At 37.4% G+C, this 24,814-nt stretch overlaps 1 protein-coding gene and 1 long non-coding RNA gene across 5 annotated transcripts in view; one reads left to right on the forward strand and one right to left on the reverse strand.

Annotated features, from left to right (window-relative positions):
• LOC140635651 (uncharacterized) overlaps positions 1-24,814 on the reverse strand; it is a 106,949-nt gene that overhangs the window by 80,217 nt on the left and 1,918 nt on the right. For both annotated transcript variants that reach the window (XR_012033008.1, XR_012033007.1), the window contains exon 2: positions 22,518-22,644. This is a non-coding gene — a long non-coding RNA (uncharacterized lncRNA). The remainder of the gene's footprint in view (positions 1-22,517; positions 22,645-24,814) is intronic.
• LOC140634727 (putative dimethylaniline monooxygenase [N-oxide-forming] 6) lies at positions 1,933-18,655 on the forward strand. Of its 3 annotated transcripts, none has more exons than XM_072828481.1 (9): positions 1,933-2,037; positions 2,353-2,594; positions 7,283-7,471; positions 8,516-8,678; positions 9,714-9,856; positions 11,240-11,439; positions 14,276-14,631; positions 16,386-16,458; positions 17,853-18,655. In XM_072828481.1, the coding sequence occupies exons 2-9, from the start codon at positions 2,463-2,465 to the stop codon at positions 18,193-18,195; spliced, it is 1,599 nt and encodes a 532-aa protein (XP_072684582.1). In that variant the 5' UTR covers positions 1,933-2,037; positions 2,353-2,462; the 3' UTR covers positions 18,196-18,655. The 3 variants fall into 3 exon arrangements, with proteins under 3 accessions (XP_072684582.1, XP_072684581.1, XP_072684583.1); XM_072828480.1 differs by having other exon boundaries at positions 1,959-2,352; positions 2,444-2,594; XM_072828482.1 differs by having other exon boundaries at positions 1,959-2,594.

Raw genomic sequence — 24,814 nt, forward strand, 5'->3', positions numbered from 1 at the left:
TTAGAGAAGAATAGAATAGGTTTAGGTATTCTAAGAATGTGAGAACGGCTTCCTTTTAACACCACATAACCCACTGTGATGGACACTGCTTTGTGACACGTAGCACATCATCCCTACCCCACTTGGGTTCCTTCCTGCATCATAAGGACTAGAAGGCTAAAAACTAAATTTCTAAGACTTCTTTGCACTTAGGGCTTGAATGCAATTAGGTTCTCCAGTGAGATACATATCTGGACTTAGAAGGCAAAGGGAAACAGAGGCTGAATTTCTGTGACTGTGTTGATCTGTAAACATGTTCCAACAGGTATGTTTACATCAGCCAAACTCCACATCCCACCAACCCTCTGGAGGTGTCAGTGGTGACAGCAGCAGTTCCTGCACGTTGGATGTATCTCTAGCATATAATCTTATAAGGCCTGTTGGCCTTATGTGGCCAACAAACTCCTGGTTTCTGCTTCTCCAGTCCTTCTGTCTGTTGCACACACCCAATTCCTCTACTAAGTCCCTTTCTTTGTGAAATAGAATGGTTACTGCTCTCTCCACTAACTCAATAGTGATATGCATGTAAATCACAACATAAATCCAAAGATGAAAACACCTTCTTTGAAGCATCTAGTCTGTAATCAGTCAACAAGTTCCCAAACATCTACTTCCTAAATATCTCTTATGTCTCTCTATTCTCCATTCCCCTGACACTGCTCTACTTTAAGCATTTGGCACCTGTTCTAGACTATCAAAATTGCCTCCTGGTACCCCTGATTCTAGTCACTGACCATGTGAATCTAACTGTCCAGCCAGCCAGATATCTATTTTATCTAGCTTCCATATGAATCTGACCTTTTCTGATCTTGTCACTTCCTTGTTCAGAATTCTTGAACAAATCATGTTAACCTAGAAGATGGTATCCAATCTGTTGAGTGTGGCACTTCAATATCCTTCATAATCTGAGCCTTGCATGTTGAATTTACCTTATGCTATGCCCATTACCTACCTATCTCTCAGCAACATAGAAATAATTGTAGTTTGCTCTATCAAGTTCTCTTACTTTTCTGTGCATTTGCACATATTTTTCTCTCTGCCTGTCATGTGTTCCTTGCTCCTTGACTACTTGGCAGGCATATATTCTTCCTTCAAGACTCAGTTTTCTTCTCACTTCCTCTTGAAGCCTCTCCTATTCTTCTCTTAGGTGGACTCAGGTTCCCGCCTGAGTGCTGCACTCACTGAATCAAACTTTCACTGCAACATCAATCATCTATCTCCATTAGACTGTCTGCTTCTGGATGGAAAGCACTGGGTCTTTTAATCTTGAATTCCTAAGAGACTACTATAACAAATGTCATGTGGTAAGCACTCAGAGAAATGAAAGGAAGGGTATGAGAAAAGAAGGGGGAGAAGGAGAAGCAGGAAAGGTGGGAAGAAGTAGGAGGGAGCTGGAGACAAGATTCAGTGGCTTCACAATTCTGTCCTTTGAGTTCACTAGCTTTACAAACCCAACATCTCCAAGTGTTAGCTCAGCTCCTGATGTCATGCCCTCCTACATTTCCAGAAAATTGATGGGTTTTTTCACTATTAGCCTAACAAACAGCCCAGGTGCACAGCCTTTGTTTATATATTCTATACTTCCAAAGCAAAAATAAATAAAAGAACCATTGTTCCTTTAATCTTCCAGAAGTTTCACCTTACAGCTTCGGTGAACAGTATCAATTACTTTTATGTTTTGAAACTAGGACCAGGGACCTCATTCTTGCCCTTCCCCTGTCCCTTTCTTCCTCTGCTTCCCCATCCCCTCCCCTGTTTTGCTATCCCTACCACATTCAGTCCTTCTCTTCCAGGTTTTACCACGGCTCTACATCGTGATAAATACAAGGGAAAAGGAATTTTTACTTTAAGACTAATAACTCCTCCCCTTTCCTCAATTTTTACATCAAAAGACATTGTTAAACACCATCTTCTTCTACATTTAAAGAACTGCTGGGTTCTGTGGGGAAAAGAAGGCAGCTCATTAAGACTAAGACCCCTTAGAGCCAAGCATTCAAAGTGAGTAGGAGTGATTTGGAACAGTGAATTTTGCTTAGAAGCCTTGAGTTCTAGTTCCAACTTTACTTGTTAGCTGTGAGATGTCAAAGAAGTAATTTCTAATCTTCTTGGCATGACTATTGCTATATTTGTGATTGAGAGCATTAGATTGGTGAACTTCAAGGTCCTTCCTGCTCCAACACTCACTGACTCTGCTATTTGGGGCATTTGAATAATCAGGAGAAGAAACCAGATTTTGCATCTTAGTATATAGCAAAAGTGGTTCAAAAAATGAGCATAACTTGTTAATGTGCATCTATGTCTTCTTGTGTTAAGGTAAGGATCCTGACACAAAAACCTTGGCTGGTTCTTCCTACTGAAAAATTCCAAGTATTCAGGGACATTTTTCTGAAGAAGCTCTCTCCAGACACTCCATCCTGGGAACCATGGGGAAGAGAGTGGCCATTGTTGGGGCTGGCGTCAGTGGATTGGCTTCCATCCGGTGCTGCCTGGAAGAGGGGCTGGAGCCCACCTGCTTTGAGAGAAGCAATGATGTCGGAGGCCTGTGGAAATTCTCGGTGAGTGGGATATCACTGGGATACCAATAGAAGGGAAATGGGTCCTCTGTAAATCAAACCTGATCAGTTCTATTCAGACTTCAGAGGTAGGTCACAAAAGTTCCAGATCTAGAAAGTAAAATTTTACCTCTCCCATCATGCTAATGTCCATTCACTCAAAACTATTTCATGCTAGCTCATAAAACATTGTTACTTGTGTAACAGAGCCCAGATCTCGAGGCTGTAAAGGATCCCAATGTCAGTAATTTATAATAAAAACAAAAACGTACCACTGCCTCCTCCATGTAACTAAAAAGATTCTATCTCTGTTCCCCATTGTGCAGAAAACCTAGGAACATAGAAGGGGGGTGGGGGAAGAAAGAAAGAAAGAAAAAAGAAAGAAAGAAAGAAGAAAGAAAGAAAGAAAGAAAGAAAGAAAGAAAGAAAGAAAGAAAGAAAGAAAGAAAGAAAGAAAGAAAGAAAGAAAGAAAGAAAATTAGACCAAGGTCAGAAGGTGTGAGTTATAGTCCAACCTTTGGTTTTCTGGAAAGTTTAATTTTAGGCAAGTCACTTTTTTCCTTCTGGACCTTGAATACTCATTTGTCAAATGTCAAGGTTGGAGATTAGGTTTCCTCTAATATGCCTTCCAGTTGTAATGGGATATGATGTTATAATTAACTGATGTGTATTGCAAAGACATTGCAAAGTTATGATAAATAATGATCATGTGTGTTGTGTGTGTGGTTATCAAATACTCTGCAAGTTCCAAAACCAGAGAGAAAAAATGACTGTCTTTGCCATTCAGCCTTATTGTTGGATAGATGATATAATTAGGAAATATTATCATAAAAACAATTTTTAAATTTAGAAAGCCAGGTTGGGGAAACTTCTATTCTTTCTGTCTTGACTTTCCCAACCATTGTGATTGGATGTAGATGATACATATTTGACATGAAGACATCATATCCACACCATTTGCCTTGTAACCAAATTCTGTCTTGGTCTCAGTGCTTGCCCAACCCACAACAACACATTGCTCTAATAGAATATATCAGTGCTAATTTAGGAATATTTGTATTCATCTCAAGACTTTTTTTTTAAGTGAGAGGTCCTATAATCCTGAATGTATCATATGAGATATAAGATCATTTCCATTAGGAAATAATCAAGAGTGTTGGGGGAGGTTGTTTTTTTTTAAGGTTTCAATTTTCATTATATACATTTGTTCAGGGAGATGTAGCCACCTTAACCTAAATCATGAATTGGCTCTCTATGACTCATCAGCAACAATTAAATGCTGCTTAAACATCTATTTTGGCAGAGTTTTGTGCCAGGTACTGAGATGAAAAACACGTGACATAATTACTCTATGTAAATAGTTTCCAATCCATTTGGTGAAGTAAACTATAACATAGGTCCACGATCTTTTGATGGAAAATAGGCAAAAATTCGTTTGATGGCAAAATCTTTCCTGAAGTCATATGATCAGGAAACATGAGTTGAATTTGACATTAAGCTAGTTATAATCTTTATTTGTCCCATTTTGTGTTTCACTGCAGAAATTTTCTTGCATTTAATTATAAGGTGCTGTCCCAGATCTCACTGGAAGTTATGGAGAAATATTCAAAAATCTACAAATTCCAAAATATCTCTGGCTCTAAGAATTTCAAATAAGAGGTTATAAAATTGCAACAATGAGATAGCGCTTGGTGATTGTCAACTTAAGGAACAAGTGTCTTGAGATTTAAAAGAGGGAGAGCAGGAGTGGGGTGGGGCACTACTGAAATATTAGCAGGTCAAGGGAAATTTCCTGCAAGGAGAGCACTTAGCTGAGACTTGAAGGATGTTCTCAGACAAGGAAAGTATAGGACATTACACGACAGAACTCCAGAGAGTGCCATTCCCACTGTAGTCTTGAATGGTATCCCATAGACGGGCAGTCACTAACAATGTGCCAGTACCAGGTGGGAGAGGTTTCTAGGTAAGAGTGACCAGCATGAAACGCACAGAGGATGCAGTGAATATAGTATATCCAGGGATCTGTAAGGTAACCAATGCAGCCAGATCACAAATTTTATTTAAGGAAGCAACAGATGACAGATCAGTAAAATGCAAAGTCAGACTCTGGGTTATCCACAAGACAGGGTATCTCACTCCTATAAGGTCACTGTTAAAGCAGAATTATATACTTCACGGCCCCATGGGTATGTAAACACATAAAAATAGTCTAAATTTCAGTCCCCTCCATACACTGTACCCCTTTCTTCTTTTCCAGGAAAAGTTGCTTGGTATATACAAACCCTTCTCAGAAATGGATTTTTGAAAAATGTGTTACATAAGTTTTTATCTTGCAAGTCCTGTTAGGCAGAAGGTATTCTGAAAGAGAGAAACCTGATAATTCTGAACTTTTCACCATGTGCTTTTTCTGCAAAATAGAAACCAAATGAGGTTTAAACACCAGCAGGCTGAATGTGAGCATGTTTTAACTTTTATATACTCTAATATTAAGGCCTCATGTCCTCAAAAGACTTTGATGCTGCTGCAATACAAAAGGGGATACAATGGAACCAGAACTATCTGGACTTTTGTTCCACTCACTCATTCATATATTCATTCAACAAATACATTCGGAGTACACTATGTATAGGGTACAATGTTAGGCATAACTGCAGACAAGAGGTACGGCAGGCAGCCAGCATTTTAAAATCAGATAAAACAAGTCTTGGAATAACTATAAATGAATATGAGATTAGGGCAGTAGAGATGATCAGAGCTTGGTAGAGTTAGGGGTGACTTCCGGTTGGTAAGAAAGAGGCAAGGAAAGGCATGACATAGAGGGCAACTTTTGAGCTGGCCCTTGGAGGTATATTTGGGCAAGTAGAAATGGGATTGAAAAGCAGAGATAGAATCTGAAAGAAGATCAAGGCAGACTGCTGGCATGCATGCACAGCATTCTTGAATTAGCCTCTGACCTCCCCCTCCGGTTGCTTATGTTCTAGTGGGGAAGATGAGACATGGACATGGTTATAACCCAAGACAGGCCATGATAATGTGACCATGGCTGCTTGGATCTCTGGGTCTAGGGCAAGCTCCGTCAGCCAGAGGCTTAACTTCCTCCTTCCCACTCAAACCACACCACATGCTGATATTGAAAATATGAGCTCTCGGGAACAATTGTCCGTGGTTATATAATACATCTGTTTTCCTTTGTTTGTAGAACAGTCCTTTAGGAAAAATTCCAAGGAGCCGTAGGGTACATACTCTTCCTCCTCCTGTTATGATTGGCTGGGGTCAAGAGGCGAAAGAGCAGAGATTCAGTCATAATGGAAGTAATCCAAGGTCTTAGCTTTTCTGTTCCCCAGAGCAATCTTAAATTCTTTTAACCAGACCCCTGCCTGAGTCTCAGCCCTCCCTCCCTTCAGTGAACAACTGAGAAACCTCCTCCCCACTTATTCTCACCCAGCAACAAAAGGTACAACTGTGGGTGAATGGGAAAGACTCAAGCCTGAAAATCTGCCAGCCACGAGCTGTCAGAAATTTTTTTTCTGATCTTAGCAGAAATCTCAAAGTTAGGCTTAAGAAAGTTAAAAAAAAATCTCTGAGCCTGGCTATTTATGAGAAATACAGCAACCATGAGTAGAGGAAGTTTTTTAGTTTCAATCTGATGCCAAACACTGAGGCCTCAGGCAGCCCCTGCCCCGACCCCAGACACAAGCCTTTCATTCCTTTCCAGAGATTGGTATGGGGCTGGAGGGAGAGAGATGCCTTGAATCCAGCAGGAACATGTCCCTCCATCCCTTTCCCACATTTCATGGAAGCTCCTTTGAGTTTGAGGGAAGCAGGGGCTGCCAGTTTTTTTAATGTATTTTCAAGGCAGCACATTGTGTGAACTTTTATCCTGTCCTTACAGCACAGAGGAAATGTTTGTTTTTCACTTAGCCTTCAACTACTTCTCAAAAAGAAGACACTTTTCAATGACACAGTGGCTTCATAATCAAGTGACAAGATTTCATACAAGTTCTGAGGTTTCTGCTTTCCCGTGTGTCTCTGGTGAGGGGTGAGCACCCTAATTGGTGAATAGAGAACTCCTCAAGCACAGAGTTCATTTATAATAGAGCAGTGGCTCTCAAGGCTTGGTTCCTGTACCAGCAGCATCAGCACTGCCTGGAACCATGGGAAATGCAGATTCTCGGGCCCCACCCAAGACACACTGAATCAGAAACTCTGGCTGTGGGACTCAGGAATCTGTGATCTAAAAGGGCCCTCAGCTGAGTCTGATTATGCCAAATAAATATACCCGCCACTTCAAGAGAAGGTTCTGTTGGTAGTGAACTGTTCACTGAATTCCATATAGCCAAGTAGAGTAAAACTTGCCACCTCCTTTAGACCATCTAGTCGTGTTTTTTTAACATGAACATGACATCAGGACCAGTTGCTGTGTTTGGAAAAAGAAAGAAAACTCTATGGACTACCAACACAGAGCTAACCCACAAGGGGAATTCGAGTAAGAGAACTAACGGATAGGGCCCCAGCTCTGTGCCAGGTGCTATGCAAAGGACTTTCTTTCCCACATCTCACAGAGAGCTATGAATTGTTTTCATATCTTCTTTTTTTACACATTAAAAAGGTTTCAGTCAACTTAAAATTGAATATTCACTTAAAGGAACATCATTCTTGGCTTCCTCTTTAAGCTTTATTATTCTTTCTAGGACCGTGCAGAAGAAGGCAGAGCCAGCATTTACCAGTCTGTATTCACCAACTCTTCCAAAGAGATGATGTGCTTTCCAGACTTCCCTTATCCCGATGATTATCCCAACTATATGCACCACAGCAAACTCCAGGAATACATAAGAATATTTGCTCAAAAGAAGAATCTTTTAAGATATATACAGTTTGAGGTAAAGGCCCTGTAACTGGTGCTGTTGATATCAGTATGTTTATCGGTTGAGGAGGAAGCAAGAGTATAGTATTCTGGTATAGAAATAAGAGCCAAATGTTTGGTTAGCTTGCCAATCAAATGTTGGTTTGAATTATAAAGTATTTGTGAATTATTTTTTCCCCTAAATATGCTCTCCACTAGTTTTTGAGAGCTTTTAGAATACAATAGAAAATACAAGAGAAGCCTATACCATCAAAGTGTACATTCCACCCTCATACTGTCATGTTTTCAAAACAATACTAAATTCTCTAGTCCATATTTAGACTTCTTGGGTTCAATGCCAAGAAGTTCTTTAGATGTTCTGCCGTTATGAGGAGAGTAAAAATTTAAATGGATGATTAGTAGTCATTGCTCTCATCTTTCACCTACTTAGTTCCTTAGATTAGGAGACTTAGCAGTTATAACAGAGATACATTGGCTCTGTAAATAACAATAATTTCTATTTGTTTAGAATTCTTAACCTCAATTCATTACTGTTAAATGCAAAGCATATATATATAAAGAAAGATAATAAAATTATGAATTGTGATTATATTTAATAAATTTTCATTTATTTTTTATTTATTACATTTAATTTAATTTAATATATATTTACATAATAATCATACTATGGAAGTGGCTAATATTTCCAAGGGAGAGTATCTGTACATCACAAAGGAAAAATAAGGATTGAACCCTGAGACATTTTCATATTTATGGAAATGATAGAAAATGAAGTCAGAAAGAAGCTATGAATGTCAGTTGAGGGTGGCAATAAGCAAATGACATGGCATCTTTCACAAGAATATTCAGTTTATCCCAAATCTACTAATTAGATGTCAAAAAAGTAAATATGCCCCACTGAGTAATTTTCCTTGGGAGATTTGAAGAATCACTGTCTTCCCATATATTTCTCAATGATCAGGTGATCTCATGACAATTATTTCCTCTATGAAAACACTGAGAGAGAATTAAAACCAATAGAATTGTAAATAGAAAGAATTTCTTTCTGGTTTTCTTTAAGACCCTGGTTTCTAGTATAAAGAAATGTCCCAGCTTCTTAGTCACTGGACAATGGGAAGTTGTCTCAGAAAAGGATGGGAAACAGGAATCTGCTATTTTTGATGCTGTAATGATTTGTTCAGGACATCATGTATACCCCAATCTACCAACTGATTCTTTTCCTGGTAAGTTTGGAAAACATATAATAGTCTGGGGCCTTATACACAAATATCAACAGTTGAACTAGGTCTTTCCATAGTTTGTGCATAATAGTTATTCTTAAGATTTCAAAACAAAATATTGGAGTCTGATATATGAAATATAGTAATAACTGACCTTCTGAACCCTTATGCTAAAAGAATGGAAGACCTGCAAGTCAGAGATCAGATGAAGACAGGTAGAGGATAGAGAGGAAGGGTTGTAAATGCCATCTATAGCCACATTTTGCAAATTAACTTTAGAAATTTCTGTGTGTGTATATGTGTGTGTGTCTGTGTGTGTATAGTGGCATACTCCATTACTATACTAAAGCGCTAAATATCAAATAAATACAATAGATAAGCAACCTTCCTTTTTTTTCCTTCCTTCTTTCCTTGCAACCAGAACACATGTTCACTGTAAAATATTAGAGTTCTCATCTCCATGCAAAAATATTAGAGTTCTCATCTCCATGTGTGTTGTTCATAGGCCATGATAATTAAAAGAGTAAGAAGATTCAGGAAGAATAGATGATTGAAAGCATAAAGGTTAAGAGTCAGTATATTTATTCTGAATGTAGCCTTAGAACACTTGGATTCAACCTCTTATTCCACTCGTTCCTTATCATGTAACCTTAGACAAGTCACTTAATTTCTTTGTCTCAATTTCCTTGTCTTTTAAAATAGAGATACTAGTATCTGCCGTTCAGAGATGTTACCAAGATTAAATGGTTAAACATGTAAATTCTTTAGCAGAGGTCCTAGCCCACATTAAGTACTCAATAAATATTAGCTATTATTACTATCAAAATATAAGTTCCCATACTATAGATTTTCTAAGGCATTGTAAGTTCTTATTTGGGTGTTTAGAGTCAAAAAAACACTAAAAGGATAAGTGCATTTCCACTGGGAAACTTTTTTTAAAAAATTAAGACTGATAATAGGAATTTTTAAAAAATGAAAACAGTGAATCTTCATCATTTCTTCTGAAAATCAACTCAAACCACTCCTCATGTTCCATAGGCCTACACCAGTTTCAAGGTCAGTACCTCCATAGCAGGGACTATAAAGACCCAGAAGCCTTCAGGGGGAAGAGGGTCCTTGTGATCGGCCTGGGGAATTCAGGATCTGACATCGCTGTTGAGCTCAGTCGTCTGGCTACACAGGTATACCTTATGAAACAAACCTAGGATAGAGCTGTGTTATTAAATCAACAGCTTAGGCACTGAGGCTCATGTTTGCCATGTCATACTACAAGGGTTCCACCTGTTGCATATGCCCTTTGAATCAAGAAGGATTTGAGACATTCTGCATGTGAAGGTAATGTGGTTCAGGCTAGTAAGGAAGTATGTTCTGCTAGAATCAGAGATAAGTGTACATGTGTATATATGTATATATGAGTGCCTTTTTTATTTTAATTTTATTTTCTGATCACCTCTAAACAAACTGTTGTTAGTCAGGATCCACCTTTATTTAACACTATTTCTTATCACCTACCCTGTAAAAGGTATAGTGCTTATCATTCTGAAGGTCTGAAGACATGTAAGATTTGGTTCTTGCTATCATTTATCTATTCAATAGCCAGTGCTTAATAACCACTGGGCACATGTTATATGCCAGAACGATGTCAGACTAAAAATAAACACAGAAATAACTCAGACTACTTCTAGACTTCCAGGAGCAGTCAGTGGGTGGAGGTGAGATGACAAGTACACACCTTCATGAAAGGAAGTAATAAAACTTCAATGATATTAGGTGTAGCAGTGGCAGCACCATGAAAAAAGAACCTAACTTAGCCTGAATAAAGTCAAGGAAGACTGCCCAAAGGACTCCAAGCTTAATCATCCATGACCAATAATCCTTGAAAAACTCAACTTACTCCCAAGGAAATATGTGCTCAATAAACAAATTCTTAAATGGATGTAAATAAAACCTAATGAATTTTTTGAAGTCAAACTCCCCTAGGTTATCACAAAAGTGGCAATAAAAAATAGATAAGTACCTGGGCTTCTCTCAGGACTGAGACAGCTGCCATGGTTTGGATGCCTAGCAGAGGTCATGGAGTGGTGGTATAAGAAGGACTGGAAGAGGAAACTTCAGGCAGAGAACAGAATTAACTCTTTGGCATCTTCTCAATCTAATTTCCAGGAGAAATTTAGCTAAATATCCCCACTTAACCCAGCAACTACCACCACCCACCACCACTGAGGCTCTGGACTGGCTGGTCCCTACCAGTCCTACCATCTATGTCTATGACTCTGTGAAGACTGAACCTACCACAATTGAATACACAGCCTTCTTGTTCCAAGATGTCAGGTTCTCATTATTTCAACAGCTATGCACTAGCCCTCTGGGGTAGAGAAACAGAGTAGTTCTGCCTCTACCTAGTTCCAATCATGGACTTTCCATCTTGAACCAACTCATCAAAAATGCTTCTTCCTGGATATTGAGGGAAATGTATGGAGATGTCCAGAGAAAATGTCCATTTTTGTTATATCTGCTTCTTTCTTACAGAGTGATATTGAAATCCATGTTGCCTTCCCCACCAGGTCATTATCAGCAGCAGAAGTGGTTCCTGGGTCATGAGCCGGGTTTGGAATGATGGTTATCCTTGGGACATGGTATATGTGACCCGCTTTGCATCCTTTCTCCAAAATATACTTCCTTCATTTGTCTCTGACTGGTTATATGTCAAGAAGATGAACACATGGTTTAAGCATGAGAACTACGGCCTGATGCCTTTAAATGGGTACGACAAGTAACTCCTATTATCCAGAAAAGTGGGACACTAGTTTAAGTTGAAATTTTTCTCTCTAGGTCTAACTTTAGTCATCTCACTGAGGTTATTGAGAATAAACAGAGGACTGCATAGATGATACAGTATAGAATCAGAATCTACTTTTTAAAAAATGACACAGTATACCTGGAGATCATGTATGTGTGAAAATCTTACTGAAATGACTCTAGTGGGCAAAGGTGTATGAGAAAATGCAAAGTGGTAAAGAAGCAAGCAGCTAGATCCCCCTGCTATGCAAGACTCATTTATGGTAGCTATAAGCTATAGCATAGAATTTTGAGAGCTGAGCCAATTCATGTATTGTCTTTTTGAGGAATATCTCATCCTTGCTAAGGGTGAATGGGGATAGCAATAATAATATCTATTCTTTAAGACTACTGTGATATCCAGTAATATAAAAAATATATAAGGCATTTTGTAAACTATAAAGCTTTACAAATATTGGTTCTTATATTAAGATAATTATTAAATTATTAATAAGATATAAAATTTGAGATTACTCAAAATTTTTAATAGGCTTCTTTTTTTAAAGATTTTATTTATTTATGCATGAGAGACACAGAGACAGAGAAAGAGAGAGAGAGGCAGAGACATAGGCAGAGGAAGAAGCAGGCTCCATGCAGGGAGCCCAATCTGGGACTCAAACCTGGGACTTCAGGGTCACTCCCTGAGCCGAAGGCAGATGTTTAATGCTGAGCCACCCAGGCGTCCCTCTAATAGGCTTCTAAGGAGCAATTAACAAAATAGTATTAATTAACATGCCTCAGAAAGAAAATCTCAAAATGAAAGTGCACACCTCCTCAATCATAGAGTCTGGGGACACATGGAATGTATAAAACAATGAAGATTCACAAAACTGATGTAGCCTGGGGCAGCCAGGTGGTTCAGCGGTTTGGCGTCTCCTTCAGCCCAGGGCGTAATCCTGGAGACCCCGGGATCGAGTCCCATGTCAGGCTCCATGCATGGAGCCTGCTTCTCTGTCAGCCTGTGTCTCTGCCTCTCTCTCTCTCTCTCTCTCTCTCTCTCTCTCTCTCTCAAGAATAAATAAAATCTCAAAAAAAAAAAACTGATGGAGCCTGTAAAATTAAAATTTGTTAATATACTTCTCTATAGAGACAGAACTCAATACCTACTAAGTAGCAATACCTACTAAGTAGAAAGGCATTCTAGGGGTGCCTGGGTGGTTTATCCAGTTAAGCATCTGACTCTTGATTTCAGTTTAGGTCATGGTCTTAGGGTGGTGAGATCAAGCCCTATCTCAGGCTCCATGCTAGGCATGGATTCTCTCTCTCTCTCTCTCTCTCTCTCTCTCTCTCCTTCTGTACGCCATGCTACTCAAGTGCTCTCTCGCTCTCTCTTAAAAAAGGGGCGGGGGGGAAGAAAGGCATTCTAGGGAGAAGAATCAGTATATTAATAGAAAAATATTGAAGTGGGTAAGACAAGGAAGGATTCACTAAGAAATTTCATCTTGGCCCATGCTAACAAAAATGTTTCATTGTAGGAGCAGCATGTGACTCTTGATCTCAGTGTTGTGAGTTCAAGCCCCATGTTGGTTAGAGGTTACTTAAAAATAAAATCTTAAAAAAAATGTTTCATTGTGTTTAGAGAATCATGTAAGGAAAAGTAAGAAGAAGCTGTAAATTAGAATAGCAAATCCCAGATTTAGGAGCCAGACCCTCATTCCACAGCATTTATCTTACCTAGTTGGGCAGACTACTACATCCCTAAAGAAAAAAAAAATGTTGATTTCATGCATTTAAAATTATGTTTAATGTAACAGAAGCTCTAAAGCCTGAGCTGTTTAAGACTTTTTGCCTCATAAGAGTAACTGCAAATCATATTCTGGTTTTACCCTTTAGACAATTGAATAGATTTGGAAATCCATTCATTCCAAGAATGAAGCTCCCTCTTAGAAAAGGTTCCAACTACCCAAGATATTGATGACACCTTCTTACTCCTCCCTTTAGTGGGGGTCAGGGAGAGAAAAATAAGTTTTACTGTGACTTACTTTTTGTCACCTTAGAAAATGAAAGATGTTGCAGAATTATAGACATAGAGAATGATGTGGAAGATATAGACAGATTCTAAGAATCATAAACTTCCTGAGTATTTGAGATGCATGGAGCACATTCCAAAATCCCTGAAAGGAAACAAGTCAAAATGAAGAATGTCATCACAAAACACATCATTCCTAGAATTTGGCAACCAAAAAAGGGAAACCAAATATGGTAATAAAACAACTCCCCAAATTAGATTTTTCTCGTAGAAGACCTCGTTTATAATAATAGTTCACTTTTAATGATGATGCTTGCATGTGGCAAGCACTGTTTTAAGTGCTTTACAGGTAATGTTCATTTAATTCCCACAACAACCATGTGAGGTAGAGTCTATTGCTATTCCCATTTTACACACAAAGAGCCAAATACAGAGAAGCATCCACTAGTGAGAGACAGAGGTAGATTATCAACTTGGGACATCTGGTTCCAGATTCTGCTCTCTGAACTACTGATTATGTCTAGGAATTAGTTTATTTTCATCTATTTGGTGAATCTCCAAATAGTGTAAGTACCCCTAAGGGAATCTTCAAGCTTCAAAGGCCAAACATAAATTCCAAAGGATGGTGGCAAGCAATATGAAAAAAAAAAAAAAACTGCCACAAAAGAAGAGCTCAGTCGTCCTCATGCTAATGTTTAACTCCTCAAATTTGATTCCAGTGTTATGAACAATTGCAGATATTTCTTGAAATTGAGGTATGTTACAAGAGCCTTTGTCTCTTGTTTCTGAACAGTCCCCTGAGGAAAGAGCCTGTGTTCAATGATGAGCTCCCATCCCGCATCCTGTGTGGCACTGTGTCCATCAAGCCCAGTGTGAAGGAGTTTACAGAGACCTCAGCTGTATTTGAGGATGGTACCATGTTTGAGGCCATCGACTCCATCATCTTTGCAACGGGCTATGATTACGCCTACCCCTTCCTTGATGACTCCATCATCAAAAGCAGAAACAGTGAAGTCACCTTGTTTAAAGGCATCTTCCCCCCACTAATAGAGAAGCCAACCTTGGCTGTGATTGGCCTTGTCCAATCCCTTGGGGCTGCCATCCCCACAGCTGACCTGCAGGCTCGTTGGGCTGCTAAAGTGTTTGCAAGTAGGTGGGCCATTCTGTCTTTCATCTATTTAGTCAATGAACATTTATTGAGCACCTACTGTATGCCAAGTACTGTGTGAGGTGCTAGGAATATAAAGGGAACAAGACACACTCCTTGACTTTACACAGTTTAAAATAGAGCCAGAGGAATTGTTAAAAATAGAAGAAGTCTTAGGGTGTTCTGTAAAGGAATATAAGACAGAGGCAAGGGGTGGCAAGAAATAAAGAAAGGGACTACAGCATGGAGGGCCTTAAGAGCTGTGTGAAAGAGCTTAGACTTCTCATAGGGAAATTGGACGGACTTTGCAAGGCTTTAAACAAAGAAAAAGACAGAAGTAGGCAAAGGCACTGTCAAGTACATTGTGAAGGTTAGAAGGGCGGTGGTGGATGTTGCGGGCAATGCTAGAGACATTACTGGTGTCAAACTGTAGAATAGCAATGTCAGGCTGCTTCTACTCTATTCAAAATCTTCTCCTCCTCCCTCCACTCCAGACCCCATGGTCTCCAGGGACTGCAAATGTGCTTTTGTGAGGAAATCAAGACTATGAGGATTACATGAAGAAAGGCAGTGTCTCAAATATATTGATTTAATTTACATCAATCATATTGATCATCATTATTACTTACAGCGCCTTTATATTCAAGGGTTCAAAAACCTTGGCCAACATAGGTATACTTCATCTAACATACTGCCCATAAAAACTTAGACTGTAGGTAATGAAGAAAATGCTATAATCATAGACTATATGTTTTCTAAAAATGTCTTGGATAAATAAGGTATTTCAAATGTACCGCAAAAGATCATTATTTAAATAAACCCTGCTGTGAAAACTTTTATAAGGGTGCTTTCTGTAAAATACTTCTATTGTGTTTTTCCCTTAAAGGCACAACAGTGCCAAGCACCTGAGGTTTTACAAAAAAATTGCTACAGTTCATAAACCCAAGAAATTGACACGGAACAAAAGGTATCATTTAGTCACTCAGCAAATACTTACTGAGCACTACTACGTACCACACTCCATCTTGACTCTTGGGACACAACATCAAACAAAGTAAACAAAAATTCTAGCAAACAACTGACCACAGGGTACTACAAGGGCAGGTTAAGATGCTACCAATAACTAGGAAGTGTTTGGCACTGTGAATGTCATAATAGCTTTCTGCCACTGCTCCAAAGGCAAAAGGGCTACAATTAGCAATCAGGTGCCCCCTCCACTGATAAGGTATTGTAAAACACTAAAAATTTTCTGATTCCCTTTGATATCCCCTCTAGCTGCTGGCTGATGCTGGAAAACCCATGTTCTCTTCCATTGTTACTTTTTAATTTCCATGTACCTTAGAATGAACTATTTTACCATATTAATTCTTGAAAGAATTCTTAATAAGGGGATGCAAATAAGAAATATGAATAAACTGTTAAGCTACTATACTTATGAGGTGTATCTAAGGCACGTTGAGGATTAGGCTCCCCATGATGTCACAGAAATATGAGATTGGGGGATCTGAAGCTACAAACTTCTCTGCTGTCACTATCTCATTGCAAGCCAGCTTTGCCATTCATAGAGGAGGGTTCATTGACTTCTCAAGTCCTTATTTCTGTAAATGGTTATACTAAAGATATAAAAGGCAGCTCTTCTTGACCAAAAAAAATCTTTCAGGGACATGGTTCATAAATACTAAGAAAAATTCATCATTTATCATTATATTTCTGACTTTAATTTTTTTAATATTTCTTGCCTTCATTCCTTTTCTAGACTCATGTACCTTGCCAACTACAAGTGAAATGATGGATGATATTGATGAGAAAATGGGAAAGAAACTCAAATGGTAAGAGATTGTACTTACTAATGAAACAAAACCTAAGTTTTCCCTTATATGTAGGAAAACATTTATATATATTAAAATATTTTTAGTAGTCAAAGTTCATATTTTTGGAACACTTGCTATGATCAAGCAGTATATTGAAAATAACAGTCATAACACATCACTTGTAGTATAGAGCACATTACACTCTAGGGTACAGTTTCTCAAATGGGAGTGATTTTGTCCCCTAGAGGACATTTAGCAAAGCCCAGAGATATTTTTGATTGTCCCAAGTGTAGAGGGGATACTATTGACATCTAATATGTAGAAACTAAAGATATTGCTAAACATACTACAATGCAGAGGACAGGCCTAAACAAAGAATTATCCAGCTCAAATGTCTCTAAGAAGTCCTTTCCATCAGCCACATGTCTGCCAGCAAGTCAACTAGCCAGGAATTGAGCAGTAGCAACACTGTTACAAGAAAACCAAATGAAGAACTAAACTGATTTCACTTTCCCTAGTATTTTCTCCTAAAAGCATGTTCATTTCTGACTCATTCAAACATGTGTCCTCAAGTACACCATAGATAAGATTTGTAGAAAGTCATTTAAGTGGCTAGACACCAGATATGTAAGTGTAACTTTTTATCTTAATTACTTTTATATAAGTAAATCCTTTTCAAGTTATATATTAAAATCTATTGAAAGAATAACTAGATAATGAATCCCACTCAGATGAATAGGTGGCTGTATAGGAAGTTTCTTCCTCTTAACACATCATTCATTGAGTGCTGCCAGGTAGTTGCTGGTGAAGGGTCTAGAGAAGAGAAGACTTGGAACCTTCAGATTCAACAAAACCTCCCCTGAGTTTCATCCAGTTCACAGGACAACTCTGTGAAGTGGGTACTCCAATGTTCCAGCAATTCACACAGCTCACTCTACTTACTGCTCTTTATATTACAGGCCAGTAAGAATAAGAAGAAGAAAGAGAAGCCCCAAAGTCTACCTCATTTCTCAAATGGTAGCCTGCTCTTCAGGGTTCCTAAAATTAAATGAGACTATGCTCCAAAATCTAACACTGGGGCAGATCCTAAGCAATGTCATATAAAGAATAACCATATGTTAAATAGTTAATTTCAGTTAATCAGTCACCTTGACACACTGGGGGCAGTACACTCCAGGTCAGAGACAAAAGGCCAAAATAACATCAAACTTGGAGATTAAGAAGGAGAAAAAAAAAAAACCAACTCATCTATAGCCAAAGAACAAACGATAAAGTCAATGTTGTGGAAAAGAGAAGTGGGACAGTCTTGGAGTTGCTGACTAACATATGACTTTTCTGAGGTAGAAAGTAACCAATCAGTGCTTGGTTTACAACTGTGATACTCATTCCAATGTGTTCTTTTTTTCCCTCAGGTTTGGCCAGAGCCAGACTTTGCAGACAGATTATATCACATACATGGATGAGCTGAGCTCCTTCATAGGAGCCAAGCCTAACATACCATGGCTCTTCCTGACTGATCCCCAGCTGGCCCTGGAGGTGTTCTTCGGTCCTTGCAGCCCTTACCAGTTTCGACTGATGGGACCAGGGAAGTGGGATGGGGCCAGAAATGCCATCCTGACCCAATGGGACAGGACAGTAAAGCCAACCAGGACGAGAGCTGTCAGTGAAGCTCAGAGACCCCAACACTTTTATACTTTGCTCAAAATGCTTTCATTCCCAGTGCTTTTGCTTGTTATTTGGCTTACATTATATTAATGAGAATGTCCTTCAGGTCTCAAAGTTTAGCCTAGAGATTTAATCATATGCTGAATTGTCAAGTTTGGAGGTACTTGAGATAAGGAAGAAGGCAGGTGAAGGGGAGCGAGTATAGATTTTCAGAATGAGCAAAATTGAATAAATTTCTTAAGGATATTTTATCATGGGGAGAAATGATGTCACAACAATGTTGAATCTTCCTACCCATGACGTGGTTTATCTCTTCTTTTATTTAGATCTCAGCAATGTTTTATAGCTTTTTTGTGTGTATAGTTCTTATCCATCTTATGTCAGATTTATCCTATTTCATATTTTTGGATGTTATTATAAATGGTATATAACATTATTAAATTTCCTATTGTTTACTGCTTATACAAGGAAGTTCAATTATTTATCCTAGTAACTTTTTTGTAGATTCCACAATACTTTCTACATAAATAATCATGTGGTCTAAAAATAAAGATAGCTTTACTTCTCCAATTTCTATCTGGATTTCTTTTATCTCTTTTTCTTACCTTATTGCATTTAAATTCCAGTATAATGTTGGATAGAAGTGGTGACATCAGACCCCAAATAGCCAAGGGAATATTGAAAAGGAAAATTAATGCCGGGGGTATCACAATGGCAGATTTCAAGTTGTACTACAAAGCTGTGATCATCAAGACAGTGTGGTACTGGCACAAAAACAGACACATAGATCAATGAAACAGAATAGAGAATCCAGAAATGGGCCCTCAACTCTATGGTCAACTAATATTAGACGAAGCAGGAAAGACTATCCACTGGAAAAAGGACAGTCTCTTCAATAAGTGGTGCTGGGAAAATTGGACAGCCACGTGCAGAAGAATGAAACTAGACCATTCTCTTATACTATACACAAAGATAAACTCAAAATGGATGAAAGATCTAAATGTGAGACAAGAATACATCAAAATCCTAGAGGAGAACACAGGCAACACCCTTTTTGAACTTGGCCACAGCAACTTCTTGCAAGATACATCTTTGAAGGCAAGGGAAACAAAAGCAAAAATGAAGTATTGGAACTTAAACAAGATAAAAAGCCTCTGCACAGCAAAAGAAACAGTCAACAAAACTAAAAGACAACCTACAGAATGGGAGAAGATATTTGCAAATGACCTATCAGATTAAGGGCTAGTATCCAAGATGTATAAAGAACTTCTTAAACTCAACACTCAAGAAACATACAATCAAATCATGAAATGGGCAAAAGACATGAGCAGATATTTCACCAAAGAAAATATACACATGGCCAACAAACACATGAGAAAATGCTCCGCATTACTTGCCACCAGGGAAATACAAATCAAAACCACAATGAGATACCACCTCACCCCAGTGAGAATGTTGAAAATTAACAAGACTGGAAACAACAAATGTTGGAGAGGATGTGGAGAAAGGGGAACCCTCTTGCACTGTTGGTGGGAATGTGAACTGGTGCAGCCACTCTGAAAAACTGTGTGGAGGTTCCTCAAAGAATTAAAAATAGAGCTACCCTACGACCCAGCAATTGCACTGCTGGGGATTTACCCCAAAGATACAAATGCAGTGAAACACTGGAACACCTGCACCCCGATGTTTCTAGCAGCAATGTCCACAATAGCCAAACTGTGGAAGGAGCCCCAGTGTCCATCAAAAGATGCATGGATAAAGAAGATGTAGTATATATATACAACGGAATATAAATGCACCATTAGAGAGGATGAATACCCTCCATTTGCTTCAACATGGATGGAACTGGAGGGTATTATGCTGAGTAAGAAGTAAGTCAATCAGAGAAGGACAATCATTATATGGTTTCACTCATACAGGGAATATAAGAAATAGTGAAAGGGATTATAGGGGAAAGGATGGGAAATGAGTGGGAAAAATTAGAGAGGGTGACAAAACATGAGACACCCCTAACTCTGGGAAATGAACAAGGGGTAGTGGAAGGGGAGGCAGGCAGGGGTAGGGGTGACTGGGTGATGGGCACTGAGGGGGGCACTTGATGGGATGAGCACTGGGTGTTATACTATATGTTGGCAAATCAAACTTCAACAAAAAATATATAGAAAAAAAGAAAGGAAAGGAAAAAAAAAAAAGAAGTAGTGATATCAAACATCCTTGCCTTGTTTCTGATCTTAGGAATAAAGCATTGAGTCTTTTACCAGTAAGTATGATGTTAGCTATAGATATTTCATAAATACCCTTTATTCAATTGAGGAAGTTTCCTTCCATTTCTAGTTAACTAGCAGTTTTTATCAGTAATGCAGGATGGCTTTTGTCAGATGTGTTTTTTGCATCTATTGAGATGATCATATGGTTTTGTTTAAAATATGGTGAACTACATTGACTATTAACCCAAACTTGCATTGCTGAAATAAACTCCACTTGTTCGTGATATACTATCCATTTTATACATGGATTATAGGATTATAATGGATTATAGGATTATATTTAACATTTGTTAAGGATTTTTACACTTATTTTTATGATGGATATTGATCTGTATTTTATTTTTTGTTATATTTTGGCTTGGTTTTTGGTATCAGTGTAACAATCGTCCCGTAGAATGAGTCAGAGAGTATTCTGCCCTCTTAAATTTTCTGGAAGATTTTGTCTATAATTAGCATTATTGTTTTCTTAAATGTTTGGTGGAATTCACCAGTGAAACCATCTTGGCCTGAAGTTCTTTGTGGAAAAGATTTTAAACTACAAATTCAAGTTTTTTTAATAGATGTAGACTACTCAGGTTATGTACTTCTTAAGAGGAGTTTCTTAAGAGACTTTTGGCAGTATGCGTTTTTTAAGCAATTCATTCACTTTCCTAAAGGAATTCAGTGGAGATAAAATAGTCTTTTCGACAAACCATACTAGAACAATTGGATACTTATATGATATTTTAAAAATTCAATTAATACTTTGCACCATATATAAGAGTTAACTCAAAATGGATTATAGAACTAAATGTGAAACCAAAAAGTATAAAACTTCTAGAATAAAACATAAAAGAAAGTCTTTCCGCTAGGCAAAGATGTCTTAGATATAATATCAAATGCACAAACCAAAAAAAAATTTATGAATTAGACTTTATAGAAATTAAGAACTTCCACTCTTGAAAAGACAATGTTAAGAGAATGAAAAGACAGACTACTGATAGGGAGAAAACATCTGCAAGTAATACATCTCACAGAAGATGTGTATTCAGAATATATAAAGAAAGCCCAAAATTCAGTAATAAGATACACAATCCAACTTAAAAATGGTAGGACTTAAACAGATGCTTAACCAAAGAATACGTATAGATGGTAAATAATAATATGAAAAGATATTAAACATCAGGTCATTAAGAAATGCAAAATTAAATGTTAATACATAGCTACCCTGACCATAACAAGTTTTACCAAGAAAGTAATTAGAGTTCACATGCTGCTAATGGAAATGTGAAATGGTGTATAACCACTTTAGAAAATAGTGTAGCAGTCTTTTAGAAATTAAACATATACCTGCCATATGACCTAATCATTCAACTCTCAGATATTCATTAACCGATAAAAAATAAAAATATATGTCTCTGCAAAACCTAGTACAGAAATATTAACAGCAATTTGTAACATCCAAAAACTATACACAAGCTTAATGCAATCAAAATGTTAATGAATAGGGGCACCTGGGTGGCTCAGTTTTTTGAGCAAAGTACTTGAATTTGGCTCAGATCATGATCTCAGGATCCTGGGATCAAGCCTCTATATTGGGCTCCCCGCTCAGTGGGGAGTCTGCTTGTGTCCCTCTCCCTCTGCCCCTCCTCTTGCGTGCATTCTCTCTCTCTCTCTCTCTCTCTCTCTCTAAAATAAATAAATAAACCTTTTTAAAAATGTTAATGGATAAAGCATGGAACATTCACACAATGCAATACTACTCAGCAATAAAAATGAATGACCTATTGTCACCCATAGCAATGTAAATCAATGTCAAAATAATCATACTAAGTGAAAAAGGCCATACAAAAATACATACTGTATGATTCTAATTATATAAGATTTTGGAAGATTCAAATCAATCTAGAGTGCAAGACATCAAATCAGTACTTTTCTAGGGATGGTGGGAAGCTGGGAGCTAGGGAAATGTAGGTGGGAGGAATTAGCAATTGTAGAGGAAATTCTGAGGGGTGATGCATACATTTGTTATGTGAATTGTGGTGATGATTTCACAGAGGTTTGCATATTCCAAAACTTGCCTAATTGTACACTTAAATTTATATACCTTACTACATGTCAATTGTACCTCAAAAAAGCTATTTTTAAAATATAATGGATACTTACTTTGGAAGACATAAGCAGAGAATTATGCAATACTGCTTATATTTCTTGGCTGTCCACCAATAAAATGTCAGAATTTCATCAATGAGCTAAAAATAAATCCTGAAAAGTCTCAACAGTTTCAATATTCCTTTAGGAAAGAAAATAGTAAAAATATTGACACTTATGATATTTATACTAAGTTTGTATCTAATAAAAGGAAGATAAATATTCTAACTCAATTTGTCTAATTGGAGAAAGAGAACACTGTAAAGAAGATTAGACATGAAAAAAAATAAAAAATAAACTGGAGTGATGATAAAAAAAAAAAAGAAGATTAGACATGAATGAGTGAAATACCAGTGGTTTGAGGAGAAAAATGTAAACCAATCTATCTCAATTTGTTTTCAGGATATATAAAATTGATTCTAGTAGCCAAAAGAGGTTCAAACTGCATATGACTCCAAAGTAATATTCTCTGTGTGCGTGTGCATATGTGCATGCAAACATGTTTGTGTATTTTGTTTAGTATGATACTAGGATGTAAATGGAAACAATAGGAATGATAGAGTGTAACTTTTAATCATTCAATCTGGAATTACCTAGTCAACACTAGTAATCCACTTTATAGACCCCTTCCCTCCCCCATAGGAAGTTGACCTCGTCTGAAACAATTGACTGTCTGCTAGAAACCCTTTTCCCATCCCCTTCTATAAAATCATTTTGTACAGCTCCTCAGAGCTCTTTTCTATTTGCTAGATGGGATGCTGCCCAATTCATGAGTCATTAAATAAAACCAATTAGATTGTTAACAGATTAAATAGACTATATTAATTTTCATTAAATTTGATAGAATGTTACTTACAATTTCTGTGTACATAGTCTTATGTAATAAATAGACATACGTATGTCCCCTCCCATCATCTTCACTAATAATGCAAAATAAAATGGGCGGGATGCCTGGTTGACTCAGTCCATTAAGTATCTGACTCTTGATTTTGGCTCAGGTCATGATCTTCAGGTCCTGAGATTAAGCCCTATGTCAGGCTCCATGCTCAGCAGAGAGTCTGCTTGAGGATTCTCTCTCTCTCTCTCTCAAAAATAAATAAATAAATCTTCTTTTCAAAATGAGTAGCAAAGGACTAGAGAGCACGGTGACTTAAATGGCACTTGATTTTTCTGAATGGGACTTAGCCAGATCATCCTTAAAATATCTGTGTGTGTTTATTAGCATGTATATGTATGTTTGTGATTGAATCTAAGGTAAACTTATTAACAAATTGAATAAGTAAAATCTTTTTTTTCACCAACTCATTATCAATGATAATCACTGATTTTTAAACCAGATTGGTAGAAAGAGACAGCTCTGTTTCATGTCATCAGACACAAAAGAAGCTATATATTATATTATATTATATTATATTATATTATATTATATTAATGTATTTAACATTCTACTTAGTTTCTAAAATTCTAGCATACAGTAATAAACTAAATGAAGTAATATATTTAGCACTGTGATTACAAGAACTCATTAACATTGATTCTCTTCTCTCATGTTTATACATTGTGTTATATCTGAATCTTTTACAAACTTTATTAATATTTATGACATTTCCTCTAATTATTAACATCACCTTGCCCTATTTTACAATAAGGAAATAGAAACTTTGAGGTAACATGGAGATTAAGGGCCTAACTAAGCCTCTTACTCCCCGATCCAGAGTTCTTTCCACAAGCTATTTGACCAGTACCTATCATTTCTTCTAAATAGCACATGAGGCCATCAAGAACAAAAAGAATATATTTATATCACCAGCCATGTAATAGTCTTCATATATAGGAATACTCCTCAGAAACATGATTAAATGCATTGTTCACTTTATATGTGTGTGTAATGCATGTAAATACACATAAATACATATGTATACATGCATATATACAATATACACATATATACATATACATATGTGTGTATAATAGTCACAGTGCATTTAGTCATAAGTGTGAAGAGTACTACCTACTTCATACATGAAGAATGTTACATCCGAGTAGGGGGTGTGCATATATATCTACATATATAATAAACAGTAAGATATGATCAAAATATAAAGGAAGGAGGTATTAAGGGAATAGAGTATGGGGAAGAGAAATTTTTCCTGAGCATTTTTAGGAAGGTTTCTCTGAGGAAGTCATTTGACAAAGACTATGAAGAATATGCAGTAGAAAATGGGAAAGAGTATTCTGAACAGAAGTAATAGGGTCTGCAAAGGTATAGCTAAAACAAGCTCAGTAATGGGAGTAAAAAGGAAAGATGTAGA

This window comes from Canis lupus, chromosome 6, assembly GCF_048164855.1.
Source record: "Canis lupus baileyi chromosome 6, mCanLup2.hap1, whole genome shotgun sequence".
NCBI lineage: Eukaryota > Metazoa > Chordata > Mammalia > Carnivora > Canidae > Canis > Canis lupus.

Excerpts from the sequence above, each read along its gene's own strand:
- LOC140634727 (XM_072828481.1), top strand. The coding sequence starts at position 2,463 with ATGGGGAAGAGAGTGGCCATTGTTGGGGCTGGCGTCAGTGGATTGGCT. Across the intron at positions 8,679-9,713 it reads ACCAACTGATTCTTTTCCTG|GCCTACACCAGTTTCAAGGT; the intron begins GTAAGTTTGGAA and ends CATGTTCCATAG. Across the intron at positions 11,440-14,275 it reads GGCCTGATGCCTTTAAATGG|TCCCCTGAGGAAAGAGCCTG; the intron begins GTACGACAAGTA and ends GTTTCTGAACAG.